Genomic DNA, 24,346 nt, shown 5'->3' on the forward strand with positions numbered 1-24,346 from the left:
GAGTTTGGGAAACTGGGGGAGGTGGGCATTTGGGGAGGGGGCATCCGGCGAACACTTCATAAGGATTTGTTGGGAGAGTGGACTCAGGCATCCAAGAACACGGGGCTCCCATTGGGCACCTGAGTCTCAGACATCAGCTAGAGAGGGCCAGAGACCAAGGCCAGGGCACAGAGCAGCAGGCTACTCATGCGGCTGTCACCTTGTGTCCAGCTTGGGCTTGGGCCAGCAGAACAGACCCCTCCCCAGATCCGAGGCCCTGGGTCAAATTTGCCCCATGGGTAGGTTTGTGGCCAGGATGACGCCACCACCACCGAGCTGATTTCCTGGGTTTCTCTTTCATTTTGACTTGCGCCAGGAGGGGCCGTGGCACTTAGCATTTTTTTTTTTTTTTTAAATCTCTTTAGTCTTCTTTCTTACTCAGCTTCAATGTGTTCCGGGGCGAGGACGGGGTGGCTTGCAGAAGTTCATCTGGGGCTGCCGGCCTCTGCGTGGGCTCAATGGGGCAGCTGTGGGGCAGGCTGATCCCCCTCCTTTGGCTGATCCCCCTCCTTCTGCTCCCGCTCCCAGGGCAAGGCGGTGAGTGCCCCACCTTGACACTGTGGCTCTTCAGGCTGGGGGAGCATGTGTGTGGAAGGCTGTGGACCTGGGTTCTGGGATTAGTTCTGGATCTCTATGCCTCAGTCTTTCCCCCTGTCAAATGGGAGGTTGGGGATCATGGCTTCTGGGGTCAAACTTGGGCATCTCTCCTCTGGTCTTGACTTGGTCTTCTGTGGAATGGGCTGATTCTTTGAATCTTTCCCACTTCCTGGAGTTCTGTGAGAAATGCTAAGAAAAGGATAAGGAGCAAGTATGTGTAGAATGGATATACATGATAACTGATTATGTGTATGGTATATACCATATATATTATATATATTATATATATATATTATATATATGCACATACTCTCTTTCCATCATGTGGAATCAGATGGGAAGGAGTCCAGACCATGCAGATGACTGGGTCTGAACTCTAATTCCAGCTCTGCTGTTGCTGCTGTGTGACCTCAGGCCACTACTTTGCCTCTCTGTGCCTCAGTTTCCCTCTCTGTAAACAGGATCAGCAAGGTTTCAGGGCCTTCAGGGGTCAGGCAGGGCTGGAGATTAGAGACTGGAAGGGGGACAGAAGACCCTGGCTTGCTTTGGAAAAGCAGCCTAAGAGGTTGATGAGTGGATGAATGAATGGGTGGCTGGATGGTTAGGTGGGTAGGTGGGTGGAAGGGTGGATGGATGGATGGATGGATGGATGGATGGATGGATGGATGGATACGAGGGCAGATGAGTGCACTCATGCATGATGGGTGGATGGGTGGAAGATTGGATTTATGGATGGATGGCAGGATGGGTGAGTGGATCCATTAATGGGAGAGCAGATGGGTGGATGGATGGTCGCTTGGCAAACCCCAGCTTAAGCCCCTCCTCCCATGCGGGGAAAGACTGGGAGTATCATTATCTCTTCATTGTCTTTGCAGCTGAAGCCTGCAGTACCAGTGGGTGCTGTTTTCAGGACCCGCCATATCCGGATGCAGACTCAGGTCTGGGACAGTTCCCCATTGCGGGGGAGAAATCATGCCGGGTTCTGACTCATCCCTCCCTAGCAGCTCCTCCCTCAGCATCCTCCTGCCCAGTCAAAGATTCAGGCCCACTTGAGGTCTTGGGAGCAGTCAGACAGCCTACTTGTCCTGTTCTCACCAGGCTCAGGTGTCCCAGGGCAGTCACCTGCCTCTCTGAGCATCATCTGCTCCCTAGCAGGGTCCCAAGGCTGGCGTCTGTGTCTGTTCAGAGTGATCAGCATGTGGTGCTGCTAAAGCTGTTAAACATTTTGGAGTCCCCTGGAGGCAGGTGTTGCTGGAACATTCACATTTGTGATGCACCTCACTAATGATCTGCCACCGAGCAGGTGCTTCGTCCATTCTTTTGTGCAATAAATACTTACCAGGCACCTGCTATGTGTGGACACAGCTCTAGCTGTGAAAGAATCAGCTGCAGACCCAGCTGACCTCCTGGGGTCGCAGCCTAGTGGGGGAGGTGGATAACAGGCAAACAAACGTGTGACAGCATACCAGGATGTGCTATGAAAGTTCTAGCTGTGAAAGAATCAGCTGCAAACCCAGCTGACCTCCTGGGGTCAGCCTAGTGGGGGAGGTGGATAACAGGCAAACAAATGTGTGGACAGCATACCAGGATGTGCTATGAGAAACCGGAGGAAGGTGGGGGGGGGGTGAAGAAGGGGGCTGCTGGTAAAGGGGGTGACACTGAAGGAGAAGCTAGAATGTTGAGATTTGGGGGAAAAGCATTCCAGGCAGATGGCACAGCATGTGCAAAGGCCCTGAGGTGGAAGTGAGCCTGATGTGTTTGAGGACCAGTGAGGAGGCTGGTGTGGCTGGAACAGGGTGAGCAGGGGAGATGGCAGGAGACAAGAGGGAAGGGTGCAGGGAGGGTGCTGGGAGGGGATTGGGGTTGAGGTTGACACCGGTTTACTTAAATGTCACCCTGAGCATACATCAGCCAGGAGGGCCCCCCTCCCCACTCTTGGTCCATTCTCAAACCTCTGGGATCTCCTCCAGGCTCAGCTTCAGGCCCCAGGGACCTGAACTGCTACCGGATACTCAGCGCTGGTTATGAATGCTCCTGGCAGTATGAGGGCCCCACGGCTGGGGTCAGCCACTTCCTGAGGAGCTGGTGAGGACCCTGCCCCAGCCCCCAAACTGTCACCCGTCATCCCACACTTGCTCCTGCCCCCATACCCCTGCTCTCAGAGGTGTGACTTTGGCAGGGTCCTTGCCCTTTCCGGAGGCTCAGTGTCTCATGTAAGAAGGAGGGTGGGGACTCTACTTTTGGTGGGGGGGGTTAGCGTAGGTGGGCATCCAGGTTGGGTGGCAATTAGGGTCCCTCTAGTCCTTCCTTCCTCATTACCTGCTCACTCATTTGTCCATCCTTCCATCCATTCCTTCATTTCTTCCTTCTCTCGGTGGCAGTCTATCTTGCAACATTCTGGGGTCCCCCAAGCCCCTCAATGGCAGGCTGATCCCCACACAGTCCCCAGGCTGGGGTGAGGGAACAAAGGGGGCTGAAAAAAGATGCTGGGATGGGATGAGCACCACCTGCTGTGGCTGCTGAGCCACCCTGGGGTCTCTAGGACCCCAGACTCAGCACCAGTGCTCTTTCCGCAGCCTCAGGCCCGGGCGCTGCTGCTACTTCGCCGTGGGCTCAGCCACCAGCCTGCAGTTCTCTGACCAGGACGGCGTATCTGTGCTCCAGGCTGTCACGCTCTGGGTGGAATCTCGAGCGGAGAACCGGACAGAAAAGTCACCTAACATCACCCTGAAGCTTCATAGCTCAGGTCAGCACCCTGTTCTCCTCCTCCCCGCTGCCCCTTCCCCACCCAGAGAAGCCTCTGGTCCCTGAGCCTCTACCTGCGGGGATTTTGGCAAGAGGCTTGATGATGCCAACTATTTTCACATCAAACATTCTTGTGCGGCATGGTGGAGATTTTCATGGTCCCCTCAACAATCCCCAGCTGCTGGATGCTTAGGTTGCTTCCGGTTTCTCCTTGAAACTGTAACGCTCGCTGCCCAGACCTCGTTGGGTCTTTAATATCTGTTTTCACAACTCAACCACATACATTTAACATATAGTCGCTGACCTGCTGCTGTGTGCTACACTGAGTCACAGGGGACCCGAGAGAAGCCAGCAAAGTTTGCAGCTCTGGGCTGGGATTTGGGTGAGGTGAGGGAGGAACCTGTCTTGGGCACAAAATTGTAAGGGGGTGCCAACAAACTCAGTAGTCAATGGAAATAATTCTGTAGGGGTGCCTGGGTGACTCGGTGGGCTAAGCGTTTGCCTTCGGCTCAGGTCATGATCCCAGGATCCTGGGATCGAGCCCCACATCAGGGCTCAGCGGGGAGTCTGCTTCTCTCTCTAACCTCTGCCTACTGCTCCCCCTGCTTGTGCTCTCTGTCAAATAAATAAATAAAAAGTCTTTTAAAAAAATAAGTAATTCTGTAAAGCAATATTTAAAAAAAAACAAAATTAATGCCAAAAAAATCCACGATGAACAAAATATCAAATTTAAAAATAAAGGCTGGATCCGACCATGTGTTTGTACAGCCTTGTCTTTTTGCCTCAAACTGAAGTCCTGGCCCTGTCTCTGCCCTCATGGAGCCCAGATTCCAGTGGGAGTGATGAATAGGAATGATTATTATGTATGATGAGATACTAGTGGGAGGTCAAGGAGGCCTCCAGCTCAAGCTGAGCCCAGAAGGATAAAAAGGATCCCACAAGAATAAAGTGTGTTCCAGGCAGAGGGCACAAGGGCACAGCAAGTGCAAAGGTCCTGAGGTAGAATCGCACTGTATGACCAAGAGGCAGAAAGAATGATAGATGTTTCTCTATCTAAAAAATTATTAGGATTGCCCTAATAGTCCTCTAAAAAAATAGATTCAATTAATTATCCTCTTGTCAGCAACTCACAAAAGTGCTCGTCTCATGATAGCGTTGCTACAGGGAGTGTCCGTATTTTAAAGACATCACCACTAAGGATCCTAGGTGAGAGTCTTAAATCTTCGATCCATAGAATCCCAAGTTTAGATGGAACCTCTAAGGGTTTTTCCAATTCACATACTGGGGATTCAGTCAGTTACCCCGAGCTGAGTGGAGCAGATTTTCTGAAAATTTTAGGACCAATAACTCACATATATGCTGGCTCCCCTCTCCAACCCCCATCTCTGTTTCCAGTTAAATACGACCCTCCACCAGCGGAAGACATCACTCTGTCCAGGTCCGCGGGGCAGGTGCTCTTCAAGTGGGAGACCCCAGCCCGCCAGGATGACGCCGAGGTGCAGTTCCGGCATCGGACACCTGGCAGCCTGTGGAAGTTGGTGAGTTTATCTCCCAGCTCAGGAGAGAACGCAGGCCTCTTTTCGGGAAACTTCACCCCCAAATCAGTTTCACCATCTCTACATCAGTCACCCCTCCCATCTGGCCTCCATTCCTGCCCTGTACCTGGCCCTCTTTGACACTCAGATCTCATCATGACCTCCCTTGCTCACACGCCCTCCATGGCTCCCTATTGCCCTCAGGAGGGCATCCTTTCCTCAGCCGGCCCTAGGTATCCTCACCTGCCTCATGCTTCCTCTGGTCTCCTCCGAATGGCCCTCATTCTCTGCCTGTGCCCTGCATTTCCAGACCCTGTCTTTGCCCATCCGGTCTCCTCCATCTGCACGCCTTCTTCTCCATCTGAGCATGTGAGAATCCAGCCCACCTTCAGGGTCCAGCCCCAGGGCTGCCTCTCCGGGAAGCTGCCCTTCCCGTCCCTTTCTTCCTTTCTTCCTTCCTTCCTCCTCCCCCACCTTTTTTGAGATATAATTGACCTATAGCACTATATTGGTTTCAGGTGCACAACATAATTATTTGATATCTGTAGATATTGTGAAATGATCACAGTCTAGTTGCCATCCGTCACCACATGAAGCTACAAACGTTTTGTCTTATAAGACCTTTTAAGATCTACTCTCCTAGGAACGTTTGAGCATATCATACAGTATTATTATTTTTTTAAAGATTATTTATTTATTTATTCATAGAGACATACAGAGAGAGAGAGAGGTAGAGACACAGGCAGAGGGAGAAGCAGGCTCCATGCAGGGAGCCCGACGTGGGACTCGATCCAGGGTCTCCAGATCACGCCCTGGGCTACAGGCAGCGCTAAACCGCTGCGCCACCGGGGCTGCCTATCATATAGTATTACTAACTGTAGTCACCACGCCACACATTACATCACTAGGACTTATTTATTTATTTAGATTTTATTTATTTATTCATAGAGACACAGAGAGAGAGAGAGAGAGAGAGGCAGAGACACAGACAGAGGGAGAAGAGCCTGACGTGGGACTCGATCCCAGGTCTCCAGGATCACACCCTGGGCTGCAGGCGACGCTAAACTGCTGTGCCACCAGGGCTGCCCAGTACTTATTTATTTTATAACTGAACTTTGCACCTTTTGACCCCTTCACCCATTCCCCCCCATCCCCGCCCCCTGCCTCTGACAATCACCGATCTGTTCTGTGAGTTCCATTGTGTTTTTCTTTGGATTCCATGCATGCGAAAGATCCTATGGCATTTATCTTTCTCTGACTTCGTCCCCTTAGCATAGTGTCCCCACGGCCCATCTGTGTTGTCACAATGACAAGATTTCCTTCTCTTACAGCTGCATAATATTCCATTGTGCGTACGTACCATGTGTTCTTTATCCATTCGCCCGCCCATGGACACTTAGGTTGTTTCCACATCTCGGCTGTTGTAAATGACGCTGCAGTTTACATGGGGGTGCAGAGATAGCTGGAGTTAGTGTTTTCATTTCCTTCAGATAAAAACCTAGAAGTGGAATCGCTGGACTCCATTATAGTTCTATTTATAATTTTGCAAGGAACTTCACTATGGTTTCCATGGTGGCTGCACCACGTAACATTCCCAACAACTGTGCCCCAGAGGTCCCTCTTCTCCACATCCTCCCCCATGCTTGTCTTGTGTCTTTTATTTATTTATTAGAGAGAGAAAAGAGGGGGGTGGACAGAAGTAGAGGAAGAGGCAGGCTCCCTGCTGAGCAGGGATCCTGATGCAAGACTCGATTCCAGCACCCGGGGATCATGGCTGGAGCCAAAGTCAGACACTCAACTACTGAGCCACCCAGGTGTCCCTGATCATAGTCATTCTAACTGAGCTGATATCTTATGGTGGTTTTGATTTGCACTTTCCTGATGACTAGTGATGTTGAACATGGTTAATTTACCTGTTGGCCATCTGTCTGTCTTCTGAATTGTGCCGTTTCCTCCTCCCTCAGGCTGAGAGCATCTTGAGGCCAGGGAGCCACTCCAGCATCAGCCCCATCTTCCTTCTTGATGTTGGGTGCCCCGTCCCCCAAGCCTCAGTTACTCTATCATGTGAATGAGAGCAGTCAGAGGCAGGTGATATGGGACCCCTGCTAGGAAGGGGTGTCTCTCTGTTTTATTTCCAGCCCCCCTAAACACACTCTGCAGTACACCCTGAATCCTCCCTCGCTCACTTTGCAGAGGAGGGAACTGAAGCTCAGAATGTTGGGGGACCTATCAGCATCACACGGTGTGTGGGGTAGGCTGTGCTCTAAACCTGTCTCTCCGGACCCCCAGCACCACTGACATACAGGTTTTCCTCTAAAATTTTTTTAGGAAAGTGCAAATAATAATTTTGCCTCCCCAAATCTCTTAAGCACACTTTTACTTTTGGAGTAATCTTAGATTTTCAGAAAAGTTACAAGGAAGTAGAGAGCTGCCCTAGAAACGCTACCCAGCTTGCTCACACGTGAACCTCTCACGTTCTTGGGTGCGTCTGTTCACAGCTGAGGTGAAAAGGACACACTGCTACACACTAAGCCACAGAGGTTATTCTGAAGTCACCTGGTTTTCCACAAATGTCCTCTTTTTTTTTTTTTTAAACAAATGTCCTCTTTCTATTCTTGAACCTGATCCAAGCTTCCACATTGCCCTTGGAATAATTGTTTAAGATTGTAAAAGAGCTAACATTTTTTCGACACCAAAAGGTAAACTGTATATACATATATATGATCTGGTCCTAGGACAACTGCGGACGTCAGGATGATGCTGGCTTCGGTGAGAATAATAGTACCAACAACAGCTGCAGCAAGCTAGCATAAATTGAGCGCCCATTGTGTGCCAGGCCCAGTGCTAAATTCTTTGTATGCTTGCTGGCCCATCCTGTAGTTCAGTATTGGATAATTCCCATTCCGCAGGTGAGGAAACAGCCTTGGGGGTGAGAAGCCATTGATCAGGGTCACATCCCAATGGGTGGCCTTGCCAGGACTCCAACCAAGGGCAGGGGCAAAAATGGGAGATGTTGAGGCTCCAAGAGGACAGGGTGTGGCCCATTCCTTTGGTGGCCCCAGGGCTCCGGCACACAGTTGGCACTCAATAAGTGTATGATGGCAAAATGATGAGTGCCAAGGCCCGGGCACCCTCAAGTGTGGGACACCCCTCTTGCAGCTTGATGTTTGGCCTATTTTTTGCCAGAGTCGTGCCTCTGCCCCCTGCAGATGGACGCAGCCCAGGAATTCCAGCTACGCAGGAGGAGGCTCAGGCCAGGAACCCCAGAAGATCCTTGGAGCAGCTGGAGCACCCCCGTGTGTGTCCCCCCTGGTGAGAGCACTCAGAGTCATGGGAACCAAGACAGGCATTAGGAACACGGCAGTGGGTATTAGAATTGGAAATAAGGTGGCGGGGGCAGCCCCAGTGGCGCAGCGGTTTAGCGCCGCCTGCAGCCCAGGGCGTGATCCTGGAGACCCAGGGATCAAGTCCCACATCGGGCTCCCTGCATGGAGCCTGCTTCTCCCTCTGCCTGTGTCTTTGCCTCTCTCTCTAGCTGTGTCTCTATGAATAAATAAATAAATAAAATCTTTAAAAAAAAAAAAAAAGAAAGAAGGTGGCGGGTGTTAAAAAAAAAAAGGCAGTGGGAGAAATTCTTGGAGATTAGTCAAAGGTCGTAGGGCAGTGAGCAAGCTTCACTTTGCAAAACGTGGAGAACCCCATAATCTAAAAAAGAAACATTCGCTAGTCTTTCTCTCCTTCCAATGTGTTCAGTTGGTTTTACTCTTTTAAAGTCACACAGGGGGTTGACATCCATGCTTCAGATTTTGAAAATTATATAACAACCCATGGGAATCCTGTGTTTCAGGGGAGAGAAGGCAAAGGTCTCGGGTCCCCATGCAGGGTCTGTGGGAGGTAGTGAGCAAGGGACCACCCCCAGGGGAACTGACTTGCCATCGCATTTCAGAACATCCGCCACAGCCCACCTTGAGGCTCTCAGTGGAGGCGCTCCGCCCAAACGGGAGGAGGCAGGTGACCCTGCATGGGCAGGTAACGGGCTGGCCCAGGGCTGTGGGGTGCCCTGGGATGCGGAGAAGGAGGGCAAGAGACTGGAGTTGGGGGTGTGTGGTGGGACACGGTGAGGAAAGAGACTTGGAGGTGGCAAGGACTCTTGAACCTGATCCAAGCTTCCACATTGCCCTTGGAATAATTGTTTAAGATTGTAAAAGAGCTAACATTTTTTCAACACCAAAAGGTAAACTGTATATACATATATATGATCTGGTCCCTAGGACAACTGTGGGCTGTGGGTTTAACTCTGCAGGTAATGGGGAGCAATAGAGGGTCTGTGAGCAGAGGAGGCATATGACCGGGTTCAGGGGTTCACAGACTTCCCCTGGCTGCCGAGGTGGGGTAAGGGACAGATTGTGAGGGGCTAGGATGGAAGCAGGCAGGCTATGGGTCTACCATGTTGGTCTGGGTGGGAGATAATTTCTTTGAAGTCCCCCAAACAGCCCATTAAGAACAGTCTAATGAATCCCCATTTTACAAAGAAGGGAACTGAGGCACAGAGGGAAAGTCTCTTGCACAAGTCAGGGACAAACCCACCAAATGTTTCACCCACTGGCTTCAACATTACTAACTTGGACAGGTCCCTAATGGGCTGGCACACAGTAAGGCTACAGTAAAGCTTCCCTTCCTGGGTTTCTTCTCATTTGAATTCCCTTTCTTATGAAAAATTTCCAGGCTTGAGGTAACTGGGTCCAAAGATTGGAAAAACATTTTTTTCCTGGCTCTCAGTGGGTTTTGCCAAATTATTTCCCCTCCAAACCAACATTCACTGGCCAGGAATACCTATTTCCCAGCAGCCTTGCCAGCACTGATGGGGGTGTTTTTTGTTTTGTTTTGTTTTGTTTTGCTTTGCTTTGCTTTGCTTTGTTTTTTGGTGTTCTTTTGGTTTGGTTTGGTTTTTTGTTGGTTTGTTGGTTTGTTTTTTAATTTTTTGCCTCATGTCACAGACTGTGGTCCATGGATGGGGATGAGTCTGTTCACGGGCTGTACCCTGATGTTGGCTCCTGGGGATGATGACTATGTTCAGGTCTCCACAAACCATCTCTCACATTCATGACAGCTGCCCCTGCTTGAGCTTCCAGAAGGTTGCCTCGGGTCCAACTCTGGCGGGGAGGTGACCTACAGCGTCCGCCTGCACATGCTGTCCTGCCCGTGTAAGGCCAAGGCCATGGCGACCTTTCAGCTGAAGAAACTACTCAACCTCTCTGGTGCGGCCTATGACCTGGCTGTCGTCTCCCAGAATCGCTTCGGCCCTGGCCCCAACCAGACGTGGCACATTCCTGCCCACACCCACACAGGTGCCTCCTCTGGCCAGGGAGGGGTGCGGGAGGGCTTCTCGGAGCTGAGCATACTCTGAGCCTCAACCTGATTAGGGTGAGGCAGGTAAGGCACAAAATCAAGGGGATGTCTAACTTAGGAACGTGTCAAAATCACTAATCAAGGTCCATATTGTTATAATGCAATATTTTGTTTTATTTTTTAAAAGATTTTTATTTATTTGAGAGAGCACAAGCAGGGAGAAGAGGGAGAAGCAGGCTCCCCGCTGAGCAAAGAGCCTGTTCCCAGGACCCCAAGATCACGACTTGAGCTGAAAGCAGATGCTTAACCGTCTGGGCCATCCAGGCACCCCTATAATACAATGTATTTTTTAAGATTTTTTTTTTAATTTTTTTTCTTAATTTTTATTTATTTATGATAGTCACACACAGAGAGAGAGAGAGAGGCAGAGACACAGGCAGAGGGAGAAGCAGGCTCCATGCACCGGGAACCCGATATGGGATTCGATCCCGGGTCTCCGGGATCGCGCCCTGGGCCAAAGGCAGGCGCCAAACCGCTGCGCCACCCAGGGATCCCATTTTTTAAGATTTTATTTCTTTATTCATGAGAGACACACAGAGAGAGAGAGGCAGAGACACAGGCAGAGGGAGAAGCAGGCTCCTTGCGGGGAGCCTGATGTGGGGCTCGATCCTGGGACTCCAGGATCATGACCTGAGCCAAAGGCAGATGCTTAACTGCTGAGCAACCCAGGTGGCCCTATAATGTAATATTTTTAAAAAATAACAAACCTCTAACTGGCAAACTATATCCCAGGCCAACCACTTGTCTTTGTAAATACAGTTTTCTGGGACCAGGGCAGGATCAGGGTGCGGTGAGTGAGGCAGGGCGGTGCAAGTACACGATTGATCCTATCTTCATTTAAAATCTTGATATTTGTTCATTGTGTATATGGATAGACAAAATTAAAGACACACGTATATGTATATATATATATATGTTGAAAAAAGTCGAGATTTAGATGTATGCATACATGAATATAAATACACATACATATTTTATTGAGGTGAAATTCACATAGCAAAATTAATCACTTTAGCAGGGACAATTCAGTGGCATTTTGGACATTCACAGTGATGTGCAACCTTCACCTCTGTCTAGTTCCAGAACATTTCTATCATCCCGAAAGGGAGACCTCATGTCCATCATCAGTCATCCCCCCATCTCTAACCCCCAGCCCCCGGCAACCACTAATCTGCGTTCCATCTCTATAGATTTATCTGTTCTGGACATTCCATGTAAGTGGGATCACACACCATGTGGCCTCTTGTGACGGCTTCTTTCACCCGGATTCATGTTTTTGAGGTTCCATGTGTCAGGGCTTTGCTTCCTTTTTGTGGCTGAGTAACAGTCCACCATGTGGATGGGCCACATTGTGTTTATCTGTTTATCCGTCAATGAACATTTGGGCTGTTTCCACCTTTTGGCGAAGACGAATTAGCTCATCACATAATTTTGTATCCATTTTTTTATTTTTAAAAAACAGTGTTTATCTTGATGACTGAGTTCCTTAGCGCCTCCGCTTTGTGCCTGATGAGTGCCTCACTCACCTCACCCTGGTCCTGGGCCTACTGAACACCCAGCAATCTTGTGAGGACAGGGCTGTTACGAGGATGCCCATTTCAGAGATGAGACAGCTGAGGCTCAGAGAGGTAAAGCCACTTGCCACGGTGGCACAGCCAAAAGTCTGTCAGCTCCTGCCCTGGGGCCAGTGGCTCTCCCTCTCTGAGCCTCAGATTCAGCATTATTGGAGTGACCATGGTCCTACTTCGTAGCAGAGTGGCACCGTGAAGTGCTCAGCACTGGCCCGGTGCATAGAGTTGGTGCTCAATAAATGGTAGCTGTTGTCTCTGGACTTGGAAGCAGTGCCCACCTCCCCCAAGGTTGTTGCAGATGCCCTTGCTGGAGGGAGCAGGGGAGATGAGCCCTGGGGACCGAGGGGGTGTGTCCTCAGGCCTCTGAGCTCCAGTCTGGGCTGGGAGGCCCATCCTGCACCACACCTGCCCGCCGCTGGGTGAGGCGGGTGGTGGGTGGCCAAGCATTTGCTAGAGCAGGAGATGCTCCCCAGGCCAGGGGTGGGGGTGGGGTGGGAGGGTAGTAGTCCGGGCTATGGGTCGTCCTGATGGTGGGAGGCTGGGCTGGGAACTAACTCATGGTCAGACCCAGGGAAGAGCGCACGCTGGCCGGCCTGCCCCTGCCCCTGGGGCTGGCCCCCAGCCCGGCAGCCCCCAGTGAGAGGAGACGGAGCCACATACGGATACTTCCCGCCCTGAAGGGTTAGAGTCTGGCAAGCGGGTGGGATGGGGCTGCAGGAGCGTGGACTGGGGCCCAGTGGAGCGCGGTTCTGATACACCTCTCTCATCTCCTTCCAGAACCAGGGGCTCTGAATATCAGCGCCGGAGCCAACGGGACCACCATACATTGGCCAGCGCAGCACCAGAGCGCGACATACTGCATTGAGTGGCAGCCCCAGGGCCAGGACAGGAACCTTACCATGTGCACCCTGACTGCACCCCAGGATCCGGACCCCATGGGAATGGGTACCGTATTGTCAGTTGCTGCGCCTCCACTTCTGCATCCTCCCTCAGAGCTCCTGCTCAGCTCAAGCCTATAGGGGCCGTGCATGTGAGGTGTCTGAGGCCCAGAGAGGTCTGATACTTGCCTGAGGTCACACAGAGGTGGGAACAGACTGAGACTTGGAGACTCCCACACACGTGGGTCTGAAGCCTCCTGCCAGGATCCTCAGGTGTCAGAGCTTTATAGCCCTGGGCAGATTGTACCCCAGTAGGTAATGAGTCTCACATCCCAGGGTGTTTGTTAAACATTCACCTGTGCCAGAGAAGGTGGCAGCTAGCAAGATGCTATTATGGTGGCAAATTAATGAGGCCTCCGGAGAAACAGGGGAAGCCTTACAGCCCTGGCTGCTGGCCAGGGCCCCAGGAAACTTCAGCCTCAGCCTGGCCCTTGAATTCCCAGACTGGGGAGACAGATGCACCTGGCTCTGTAGAATGCAGGCTGGGCTGCAGGTCAGGGCTGGGCTGTGGGGGGATAAGGAAGGGATCGTGGAAGAGGAGACATGGGTTCAAGGGCTTTGAAGCTTGAGCAGGAGTGCTCTAGGGGTTCCTGGCACGTGGTCCAGCCACTGCAAAGAGGCAGAGGTGGCGATACAACCTATTTACTGGCCTGGGCCTTGCCAATCCTTCCAGCAACCCACAGCTGGAGCAGAGCATCTAGGGCAATGGAGCAGAAAGTGTGTTACCACATCACAATCTTTGCCTCTGCACGCCCAGAGAAGCTCACCTCGTGGTCCACGGTCTTGTCCACCTACCACTTTGGGGGCAATGGTGAGTAGCCCAAACCTGCAGGGTGGTCTCCCGGGAGGGCTTTGGCGGGGCTCTTGGGTGTCAGGAGGAGGGAATGAACACCTAGAGGCACTTAGTCCGGGTCAGGCCTTAGCTGGAAGCCAGACGTACAGAAGTCTCAGACGATCCCGAAGACACTCTGAGCGGCATTGCCCCATTTTATAGATAAGAAAAGTGAGTCTCAGAGAGGGGCGGTGATGGTGCCTGAGCCGTGGAGCCGGGATTCGACCCCAGGTCCACTCGACTCTGTTGCCAAGGTTCCCTGGGCCTCTGGACGGTGCCAGGTGGGGCAGCAGGAAGGGCCAGTGCTCTTGGAATTGACCTTGGTGATGGTGCTAGTTGCAGCCTCGGGGGCCGGAAGTCCCCAACATGTGTTGGTGAAGAAGCTCAGCCAGGACTCCGTGTCTGTGGACTGGACGCCGTCCCTGCTGAGTGCTTGCCCAGGGGTCCTGAAGGAGTACGTCGTGCGCTGCCAGGATGCGGAGGGCAACCAGGTGTCTGGTACGTTGGGCAGCACAGGCCCGGCTGGGGGAAGAAGGGGCCAGGCTTGAGGTCTGCCTTCCTAGGGACCCCGGGCACCTCACTGGCCCTCTGTGGGCCTTGGTTTTCTCACCCATAAAACAAGATCTGTCCGATTTAAAGAGTCCATGGATTGCCCTCTCCAAGGGGGGGCCCTGCGGGCAGCAGCTGTGTGCTCCCAATACCCCGTGTGTGGGTGGCAGCTCCTCATGTGAATCTGCAACTCCACTCCCATGGAGCGGGATGGTAGTCTCCATTTCACAGATGGGGAAACTGAGGCCTGGAATGGGATTCCTTTTTTTTTTTTATAATAAATTTATTTTTTATTGGTGTTCAATGGAATGGGATTCCTGTCCAAGGGTTAAGCAAACCTGGAACTGAGCTCAGTCAGTGCCCCTTTCTGCCCCTTAGGAAGGAAAGACAGGAGAATGGACAGGGCAAGTCTCACCAGGGCTCGAGTTTCCTGCCCTTTCACACACTGGGGGCCCCACCTTCCATGCGGGGAGCACAGTCTTTTGAATATGGCCTCATCCACCCACATCCTGCAGCAACAGGCCAGGCCAGCAAGACCTGCCACTACGTGTCTTGCCACCAAGCACCCAGCACTGGTCAAAGCATGAATGCTGGGGTGGGGTGCGGGCAGGAGAATGCTGGGGGGATGCTCCGGCATCGGAGACATAGGCCTCCTGCTATCCTCTTGACCACTCGTTGTTTAGAGGAGGTAATTAGGCCAAGTGAGGTTCAGTGACTTCTTCAGGGTGGCACAGCTAGAAGCAGCTCATACCTATTTGCCCAAAGTCAAAATGCTGAAGATGAGTGCACCAAATGAGCATTTGCCAAATTTACCAATTGCCCCCAAATTTCTTTTGAAGAATATTCTTCTTTTTTTTTTTAATTTTTATTTATTTATTCATGAGAGACACAGAGAGAGAGAGACACAGGCAGAGGGAGAAGCAGGCTCCCTGTGGGGAGCCTGATGTGGGACTCAATCCCAGGACCCTGGGATCACAACCTGAGCCCAAGGCAGATGCTCAACCACTGAGCCAGCAGGTGCCCCAAAGAATATTCCTCTTGATTATTCTTCTATACAAAGAATATAGACCAGGGTTCTAGGAATGTTTTTCTTCTTGATAACAGCCAACAACTGTATTCTCACTTTAAGGATTTTTAATGGAGAACTTTACTTGTAAAAGTCATAATTCCACAGCATGTGCTGAGGTCCTGCTATGTGCTGACGTTCTAGGGACACGGAGGGAGCAAGGCAGACAGTTAATGCTGATCTTGACCCTGAAGATGGGAAGGAAGAGAGGGAGGAAACCATGTGGATATCTGGGGAAAGAGTGAACAACGTAGGGGAGGGGGCACTGCCAGTGCAAAGGCCCTGAGGTGCAACTAAACCCAGAGTCTTTAGAGAGCTTGGAGGAAAAGGCAGATGGGGGGTTGGGGAGCCAGCAGAGGTCAGATTTTGAAAACAACAGCATCACTCACTAAATATTTTGGTGAAGAATATTCCTCCAAATAAGCTGAGGTGAATGGGTGCATTAAGAGTTTCCAGCAGGGGCACCTGCGGGGTGCAGTCGGTTAAGCGTCCGACTCTTGGTTTTGGCTCAGGTCGTGATCTCAGAGTCATGGGTTCGAGTCTGGCGCCAGGCTCCATGCTCAGCGAAGTCTGCTTGAGATTCTCTCTTCCTTTCCCTGTGCCCCTCCTGCTCATGCTCTCTCTCTCTCTCTCAAATAAATAAATCTTAAAAAAAAAAAAAGAAAAGAAAAAGAAAAAAAGAATTTTCAGCAAAAATGTCCTAGAGTCCCCACTGTCACTCCCAGGGTGTGGCTGCCCAGCCAGGACCCCAACATCCCACTGCCCAAGCCTGACCTCCTGGGAGTAAAGGGAGTCTGGGACCCCATGGCCACCTCCCTCCCACAGAGCTGCCCGTGAAGCCCACAGAGACCCAGGTCACCCTTGGTGGCCTTCGGGCTGGCACAGCCTACACCGTGCAGGTCCGAGCAGACACACCGACGCTGCAGGGCACCTGGAGCCAGCCCCAGCCATTCAGCATCGGTGAGTAGCCCAAGCCTCCGCAAGCAGCCCCACCTGGGCCCTGCTCCCCGTGTATCACCCTAAGGAGAAAGTCCCAGCCCACTCTGCTCCCACCTCCCCTTGCAGTTTCCCCTCATGAACCTTCTCTCACACTCCCCTTACCTTGCCCAGGCAGGCCCCTCTTCCCAGGGATGTTTGTCCTCCCTGCTAACCCCTATTCATCCTTAAAACTCAGCTCAGAAACTTCCTCCTCCAGGAAGCCTTCCATGCTTTCCTCTGGGTGCCTACCCCTCCCTCCCATCCCACCCTTAGCTGTGACAATCCATCCTTCCTGGCCTGACACCTTGGGAGTGGGTGAGGGCTTCTGTGTCTGGGCTCCGTTTCCTCTAGCCTGGGGGCTCCGGGAGAGGTAGAGGGAGCAGGGGGCTATTTACTGAGGGAATGAATGAATGAATGAATGTCTCTCTTATCACAAAGATAAGGAGGTGGGCTCCATTGTCTTGGGGTGTGTGGCTGGAAGAGATTTGGAAACCAAATGATCCCTGTTCCTGCCATGGTCCCTACCTGCTATAGTGCAATCTGGTCTCAGGAGAACCAGTGAGTCAGGCTTGGTGTGGGGTGGCAGGTCTGGGTCCAGGGGAGCAACCACATGGGCGCAACCTGCGGGTGCTTGGAGCTCCAGTGTCCTGAACACTGGGTTTCAGGCCTTTATCCCAAGGACATTGAGCAAGTGGGTTCTCTGGTCTCCCACTTCACAGGAAACAGGCATAGAGGGGCTCACAACACACTACAGTCAGCAGCGAGTTGATGGAGGGTCCAGCCCTCCCAACTCCCTTCCCAGTACGAGGCAGGAAGTGTCCCTCCCCCAACCCAACCTCTCCCACTCCCAGAAGTCCAGGTCTCCCAGGTGTTCGAATTGTCCATAATCCTCGTGTCTCTGGGGAGCTTCGTGAGCATCCTTCTCCTGGGCGTCCTTGGGTACCTCGGCCTGAACAGGTAACTAGCACCATCTCCCCTAAGATGACCCGTAAGAGCAGTAGTGATCATAGTAACTGCTCACACCAAGTTGGTGTTTGTGCCCAGTTTACAGATGAGGAAACTGAGGCCTAGGTAGTCAGGCCCAAGGTATCCAGCAGTGGGGGCAGAGCTGGGATTTGAACCCAGGTCTGTCAGATTCCCGCCACCCCCCACCCCCAATCTACATCCATTCTTCCCTTTGTAACCTGGTGGAGATGAAAAAAGTAAGTCAGGACGATTAAAAAGTACGAGGAGATAGAAACACAGCTCCTCTGACCAGCTTCCTTCCCACCGCAGGGCTGCACGGTGCCTGTGCCCACCGCTGCCCACGCCCTGTGCCAGCACTGCGGTCGAGTTCCCTAGCAGCCAGGGAAAGCAGGTAAGGGCTCCTTTTCTAATTTAAAGTCCTATTTATTGGGTCTGTACTCTGGGCCAGGGCTCTGGCTCTACAAAGTAATGGCCATGCACTAACTCATTTCATTCTCCCCTAACCACTGACGCAGGACTCCAAAAACCTGTCCTATTTCACAAACGGGCAATCAGGAGCCCAGAGAGGAGCCTCCTGTGGGTCATTTCCTAGCAGTAGAAACAGCTCAAAGTGATTTCAACAAAAAGGGAACCCGGTAGGGGGTGGGAGAGAAAGTCTGCAGATGGTGGACTTCAGGCATGGCTAGATCTAGGAATCCACAGACTGGGCATCCGTTTGTCTGGACTGCTGTTCTGTATACCGGCTTTCCTCCCACTCAGGCTCAGCCTTTCCCCAGTGGAAGCAGGGTGTCCATTTCCCCCATTCACTTTAGCAAAAGTCTCAGGGCCATCACCGATTGGCCGTGCTTCGATCACGTGCTCATCCCCGAGTCTATGGCAGGAATCAGGGGCTAGAGTGCTCTGATTGGCTGAGCCAGATCACATGTCCACCACTCAAATTGTGGTGGGGCCAGTGCCCAACCACCTGAACCGTGAGAAGAGGAGGAATAATTTCCCAAAGAGAAATGGCCTGTGTGTGGTGGTGGGGGAGGAGGGGTGCTTTCTAAAAGGGGCTAAGTGAGGGTCACTGAGGCAGAGCTGACCCTCAAATTGGACTCAGGATTTTAGGCAATTAAGCCAGCAGGAACCTGATCCGCCTGCCCCCCTGTGTGGATGGATAGTAGAGCCCTACCCAAAGCCTTGACCACACCCTTCCTATCTAGGCTTGGCAGTGGACAAGCCCGGCAGACTTCCCGGAGGAGGTGTCCTTGAAAGGGGCCTCGGTGGTGAACTTGTCCTGGGAAAAAGCTCAGGTAACTGACCTGGACACACCTGTGCATTTCCAGAAGAAGACACAGCTACTTCGGGGCACTCCTGAACTGGCCTTGGAGGACACAGAGCTTCCCTTGGAGGACAGGAGACAGGTGCAAGGCCACCCTGAGGCTCGGGCTCTGGGGCCCGGCAGGCAGGATGGTCTGGAGGGCAACCCTGCCCAGGTGGCTGAACTGTCACTGCTCTTGGGAGACCTGATACAGACCCCCACATTCAGTGGCCCCGCGCACATGGGCCTGGAGGCCTGAGGGAGAGAGCGGGAGGTCGGTCTCGTCCTTCAGGGAGGGAGACCGGATGCAGCTGGTTATTAAGCAGATCTCGCACACCCAGCCGGTTCCGTCTACACCTCACATGATGTCCTGATTCCCGTAACCACCTCGGGAGGCACACGGCTATTCTATTTTACAGATATGACCACCGAGGCTCAGAGAGAGCAAGTGGCTAGCCTGGTGCCACCCGGGCCTGGGCAGGAGGCAAACCTGGGCCAAGCGCCCCGACCTGTTGTTTCCTCCTCCTACGCTCTGGTGCCACACTGCCCCCCTCTCTGTCTAGCTCAGGTTGCGCCATGTCCTGCGGTGAGAACCCTAGAAACCACCACGAAAAGGAAACTGCCACACCCCATGGCATCCACGGGAAAGGGACAGAACTTCTCAGCGTCATATAGATTGGAGGGGGGCCAACGGGGGCTCCTGTTGATCCTAGGACCCTAAGCTGGATGTTGTGTCCCAGGAGCACTTGATGGGGAGTCTGGGTGCAGACAGAGCTCCTGCTGCACTGCACGGTCCAGGCTCGGAGGACCTAGTCGTGGGAAAACAAGGGGACCCTACCCTAAGCATTCTGAGGGAGGTGATGGCCCCCCCTTGCCTTCCTCCTTGCCTGTAGAGTGGGAGTGACTAATATTGAACCCGCAGGTCTGTCGAGGGGGTCCGCGGCTCAATAAACGAGCCTTCCGTTGGGTAACTTGCCCCTGGCTGAAGCCTGCACGTGCTGTTCAAAATCCCCAGTAGGGGAATGCTTTCATTCATTCCACACGCATTTATTCATCTCTCCCTCTGGGCGCCTCCAGGGGCCGCCAGTCTGGGGGAGACTCAGAACTGGATGATCACTCCGAACTCTGCAAAGTCAGGACTGGGCAAGGGGAGGACCGCGCGAAGGGGAGAGGGATTTGTCCCCACCCTCCAAAACAGGGGCCTTGGTGCGTTCCCTCCAGCTCCGCCCCTCTTAGGGGTCGGTCGGCCCTCTCCCAGGACTCAGGTCAGGAATTGGGGTTCCTCTTTCTCCTGACACCCAAGGCCCCGCAGCAGGAACGCGTGCCCCACACTCATCCCGAGAATCTGCCCTTTTCCTGCGCTCCCCCCACCCGACCCGAGCTCCTCCCATTGTTAAACGAGTCATCTGGGATTCCCCCAGTGGCCACCAGGTGGCAACAGCAGCACATGGTTCCCAGGTCTTGGGGGGCACCCCCCCCTCGCTAGGCAGTTTGCAAAACAGACTTTTCCGGTTTAAGTGGAGGCGGGAGGCGGAGGGGTGGATAGTAGAACCCAGAATCCCTGAATTTTGTGGCCAAAGGACCTGTGGCCTCTGGGTGAGAGAGGTCTGGTTCTATAAGCTGGGAGACTGGAGGGCCAGGCCCCGCCCTTTTGGGGGTCCCTAGTTTCCCATTTATGCCTCTAGATGGAGAAACAGAAGCCTTGGCCCCAGTGCTCCAGCCCCCGGGTGTCTGCTCAATGTTCTGCGCATGCTCCCTCCCTTGAATTTGCCACCTCCCCGCCAGGCATGCCTTGCCTTGTGAATCAGTTCTCATTCTTTGGTGGCAGCAGGACCAAGTGGGCAGACAGGAAGGGATGCTGGGTCAGCGGCCTCGTAAAAAAAGAACAGAGTGATCTGAGCCACCCCCACCCCCCCAGAACTACACCCTCAAGTCCAAAACCCCACACTCACCCCTACCTCCTGCTGTGAAACCTCCAGGAAGCTAAAAGCCCTCATATGGGCCTGCCCCAGTCCTGGGCCCACACAGAACAACAGAACCCTGTTTGGTGGCCCCTGGAGTTAACAAGCCCACTAGGCACAGCCCCATGGGTCCAAGGAGTCGGAGTTAGACATTTATTGAGCACCATCTAGAACTTTTGCTGTTGTGACTGGGGAAGACAGACACCTTGCTTCAAAGGCAGAAATTGCCCTGGAGAGAAGCTTTCAGGGAAGACAGCAGCCCAGACTGGTGGCCCCCTTGTCCCTGGATCCAGCCATGCCTGAAGCCCACAACCCTGGGAGATATAGGTAGATAGATAAATAGATAGGTTTTTTTTTTTTTCATCAGGTTCCCTTTTTGTTGAAGCTACTTTGAGTTGTTTCTGCTGCTAGGAAATGACTCATAGGAGGTCGCTCTCTGGGTCTCTGTTTGCCTGTCTATATGATAGGAAGGGGTTCAGAGCACTGGTTTGGAGCTCCTACCTCAATGGGTTGGGCAACTGCTTAGCGGAGCCCTGGCCCGGTGTTTATTGTGTGCTCACTACTCTATGGCCCTCTGAATGTCCATCGCTGAGCTCCTCCCAGCAACTCCAGCAGTCGGGACCGTAGTAGACCCCATTTCCCATCTTTATTCATTATTTGATTCTTGAAGTCAGCATTGAGCACCCACTGTAGGCCAAGCCCTGTCCTGCACAGATTGGAATCGGTTCCATTGTGAAGGGCTTCTGCTGGGGAGGGGAAGGCAGATGCTGATCCGATCACCACACAGGGAGTTAAAATAACCCTGAGAGAGTGATGAGTGAAAGTGTGAAGAGCAGTGGGTAAGAGAGGGCTTTCCGGAAGCGGTGATACCAGGGTCAAGATGGTGAGGAGAGGCCAGCACAACCCGAGAGCAAAGGCCCTGAGGCAGGTGTGGTTGGTCAGGGTGTGAGTGAGCCAGGGGCATAGAGAGAGGTCACTGCCTCCTGGGGCCCAGGGGTTTTGTTGTGAGGCTGGGGTGGGGGGTATCCTGCAACAGGATTGTTGAGACTCAGTTTGTGAGTTGTTCAAAGATTCTTCCTGCCGCTGTTCAGAGGAGCAGGTGACTCAGCCTTGTGGTCCTCAGTGTTCTGGTCTGTAAAATGGATAAGGCTCTCCAGAGCCTTTGACCCCCATCTCACTCCCTCTCCTCTGCATTTGTCCCTTTTGTCTGATTCCCTTTCACCATGGTTTCCACCATGAGTCAGGAAGGATGTCTCCATCAGAGAGATAGGCTACCTCAGTTTACCTCCCCAGATACCCCCCTCCTCATTTTCTCCAGTGGCCTCTGGGCTGGGTGAGAAACGGATGCTGTCACTAGGATGGGGCTGAGGTATCAGTGGCCTCCGGGGACCCTGTGCTACAGAAGGTGACACACTGGAGGGCCGTGGCCTGGCCTGTCACACTTAGCTGGCCACACCCTGCGGAGCCAGGCCCTCAGCCAGGGGTGCCCTTCCCCCAACCGTGCGCCTTTGTTCATTCCTCCTTTTTTGTTTTTCCGTGGTTTTTTTTTTTTTTTTTTTTTTGAGATATTCACATACCATACACATCACCCTTGCAGAGTGAACAATTCCAAAGCTTTGGTGCATTCACAGCATTGTGCAACCACCACCTTTGTCTCATTCCAGAACATTTTCATCACCTCAAAAGGAAAGCCTGCGCCCACAAGCAGTCACTCCCCATCCCACCTTGCCTGGTCCCCAACAGCCACCAATCTGCTTTATGTCTCTGTGGATTTGCCTCCTGGGACATTTTGTATCGTTGTGATCATACACCATGTGCCCTTTTTTGTCTGTGCTTTTGTGAAAGAAACAGCATCATGTTTTCAAGGGTCAGCCACATGGCAGCATGAATCAAGACTTCTTTCCTTTTTATGGCTGAGTAGTATTCCACCGTTGGCCGGATCGCTGTTTATTTATTCCTTCGTTCCTGGGCATCTGGGTGGGTTCCACCTTCTGGCGATTCTGAGCAGCTTGGCTGAGAGCCTGGCCTACAGGCTCTGGTGTGACACCTATTTATTTCAATCCTCTCAGTACATGGCTCGGAGTACAAGTGTTTGGTCATAGGGTAATTCTGGGTTTCACTTTCCTTCTCCAGGTGCTGTCAGATTGTTTTCCCAAGTGGCCATATTCTTTACATTCCCATCAGCAACACGGGAGGTTGGGACACCCCCCCACCCCGCCACCCCCCACCTCATCAATACCTGCTATTTCCCATTTGGGGGAGGGGAGCCATCCTAGTGTAAGGTGGTGTCTCACCATGGTGTGATTTGCGTTTCCCTGAGATTGGATGGTGTTGAGCCCTTCTTTGTGTGCTTATTGGCCATTTACATATCTTCTTGGGAGATTTCTCTATTTGAATTCTTTCCATATTTTTAATTGGGTTATTTATCCTTTTATTATTGAATCCTAAGAGCTCTTTACATAGTTTGGAGATTGATCTCCTGTCTGATAGAAGATTTGTAAATATTTTCTCCTGTGGGTTACCTTTTCATCATCTGAAAAGCATCCTTTGGGATCCCTGGGTGGCTCAGCGGTTTAGCGCCTACCTTGCGCCTGGGGTGTGATCCTGGAGTCCCAGGGTCGAGTCCCAGGGTCGAGTCCCACGTCAGGCTCCTTGCATGGAGCCTGCTTCTCCCTCTGCCTGTGTCTCTGCCTCTCTCACTCTCTCTGTGTCTCTCTGAATAAATAAAATCTTTAAAAAAGAGAGAGCATCCTTTGTAGAAAAAAAATTTTTTTTAATTATATGGAGCCCAGTTTCTATGTTCCTTTGGTTGCTGGTGATTAGGTGTCCTATGGAAGAAAGCTCCTGGTCCGGGTGCACCTCTCGCATCCTCCAGCCCCCAGCGCCTCCCTCCGGTCGGGCCTGCAACCCGCGTCCCCCCCGCGTTGGGGCATCTGCGCCCTGATCGCCCTGATCGCCCAACGGGGAGGCCTCTTGGGCAGGCGCCCAGCAGGCCTCCATCAATGTTTAATAACGAACCGAGCGCACGGAACCTTGGCACCGACGCGGGAAACCCCGCCCGGAGCCATTGGCCCCTCGGCCGCGTCCAGCGAGCCCCCCCCCCTCCACCCCCCCCCCGCCACCAGGGCCCCACGCAGGGGCCGCGACCCCGCGGGCCCCACGGTGCAGGTGGAGCAAGGGAGCCGCGGGGGGTGGGGAGGGGAAAGCGGGGCTGCCCCCCCCCCCCCCGCCGCCCCGCCGATGGCCCCGGGTCCTCCCCACCCTGGCCCGGAGCTGCTCCTGGCTCCCCGCCCGCCCTGGGCTGACCCTGCCGGCGAGAACCGCCTGCTACCGCGGCCGCGCTCCCGCCGAAACCAAAACACCCGGGAGGAGGGAAGAAAAACACTCCGGGAGGGCTGGTGGGGGAAGGGGTCCGGAGGCCGCAGGGATCGGGGCTGCCCTGGCTCTGCCCCCAGCTCTGGGCGGCCTGGGGCTCTCTGGGCCTCAGTTTCTCCATCGGTGAAATGGGGGTCTTTCGTCCTCCCTGGGGGTGGGGAGGAGGGAGCCGGTGGCGCGCTGGCGAACCAACACCATCCCCACCGCCATAATACGGCCGCGGCTGGCGGGGGACAGGGGGCTGCTCCCGAGCCCCCAGCTTGTGGCGGATCTGCAGGGTAGGGGGGCTGTGTCTCCCTGACTGCGCCCCCCTCCGTCCTGCCCGCTTCTCTCCCTTTCTCTCCTGCCTCCTCTCTCACTTTCCCTGTCTCTCGGAAACCTGCCTGAGGATCTCCCAGCCTGACCCGGCGCCAGAGGGATCAGTCTAGGCGCCCCCCGCCAGCCCAGATCCTACTGTCCCTGCATCTGTCCCCTCTGTGGCCCCC

At 53.2% G+C, this 24,346-nt stretch overlaps 1 protein-coding gene across 2 annotated transcripts; it reads left to right on the forward strand.

Annotated features, from left to right (window-relative positions):
- The first annotated feature begins 360 nt into the window (after positions 1-360).
- Positions 361-23,227, forward strand: IL12RB1 (interleukin 12 receptor subunit beta 1). Of its 2 annotated transcripts, XM_077859422.1 has the most exons (17): positions 361-576; positions 1,512-1,574; positions 2,607-2,721; positions 3,213-3,382; positions 4,777-4,919; positions 7,652-7,685; positions 8,103-8,228; positions 8,863-8,945; positions 10,027-10,264; positions 12,674-12,841; positions 13,508-13,645; positions 14,003-14,164; positions 16,107-16,241; positions 17,111-17,216; positions 17,535-17,616; positions 18,428-18,517; positions 22,620-23,227. In XM_077859422.1, the coding sequence occupies exons 1-17, from the start codon at positions 498-500 to the stop codon at positions 22,788-22,790; spliced, it is 2,103 nt and encodes a 700-aa protein (XP_077715548.1). In that variant the 5' UTR covers positions 361-497; the 3' UTR covers positions 22,791-23,227. The 2 variants fall into 2 exon arrangements, with proteins under 2 accessions (XP_077715548.1, XP_077715547.1); XM_077859421.1 differs by lacking the exon at positions 22,620-23,227 and having other exon boundaries at positions 18,428-19,496.
- The last annotated feature ends 1,119 nt before the right edge of the window (positions 23,228-24,346 follow it).

The sequence above is a fragment of the Canis aureus genome, chromosome 19, assembly GCF_053574225.1.
Source record: "Canis aureus isolate CA01 chromosome 19, VMU_Caureus_v.1.0, whole genome shotgun sequence".
Classification (NCBI taxonomy): domain Eukaryota; kingdom Metazoa; phylum Chordata; class Mammalia; order Carnivora; family Canidae; genus Canis; species Canis aureus.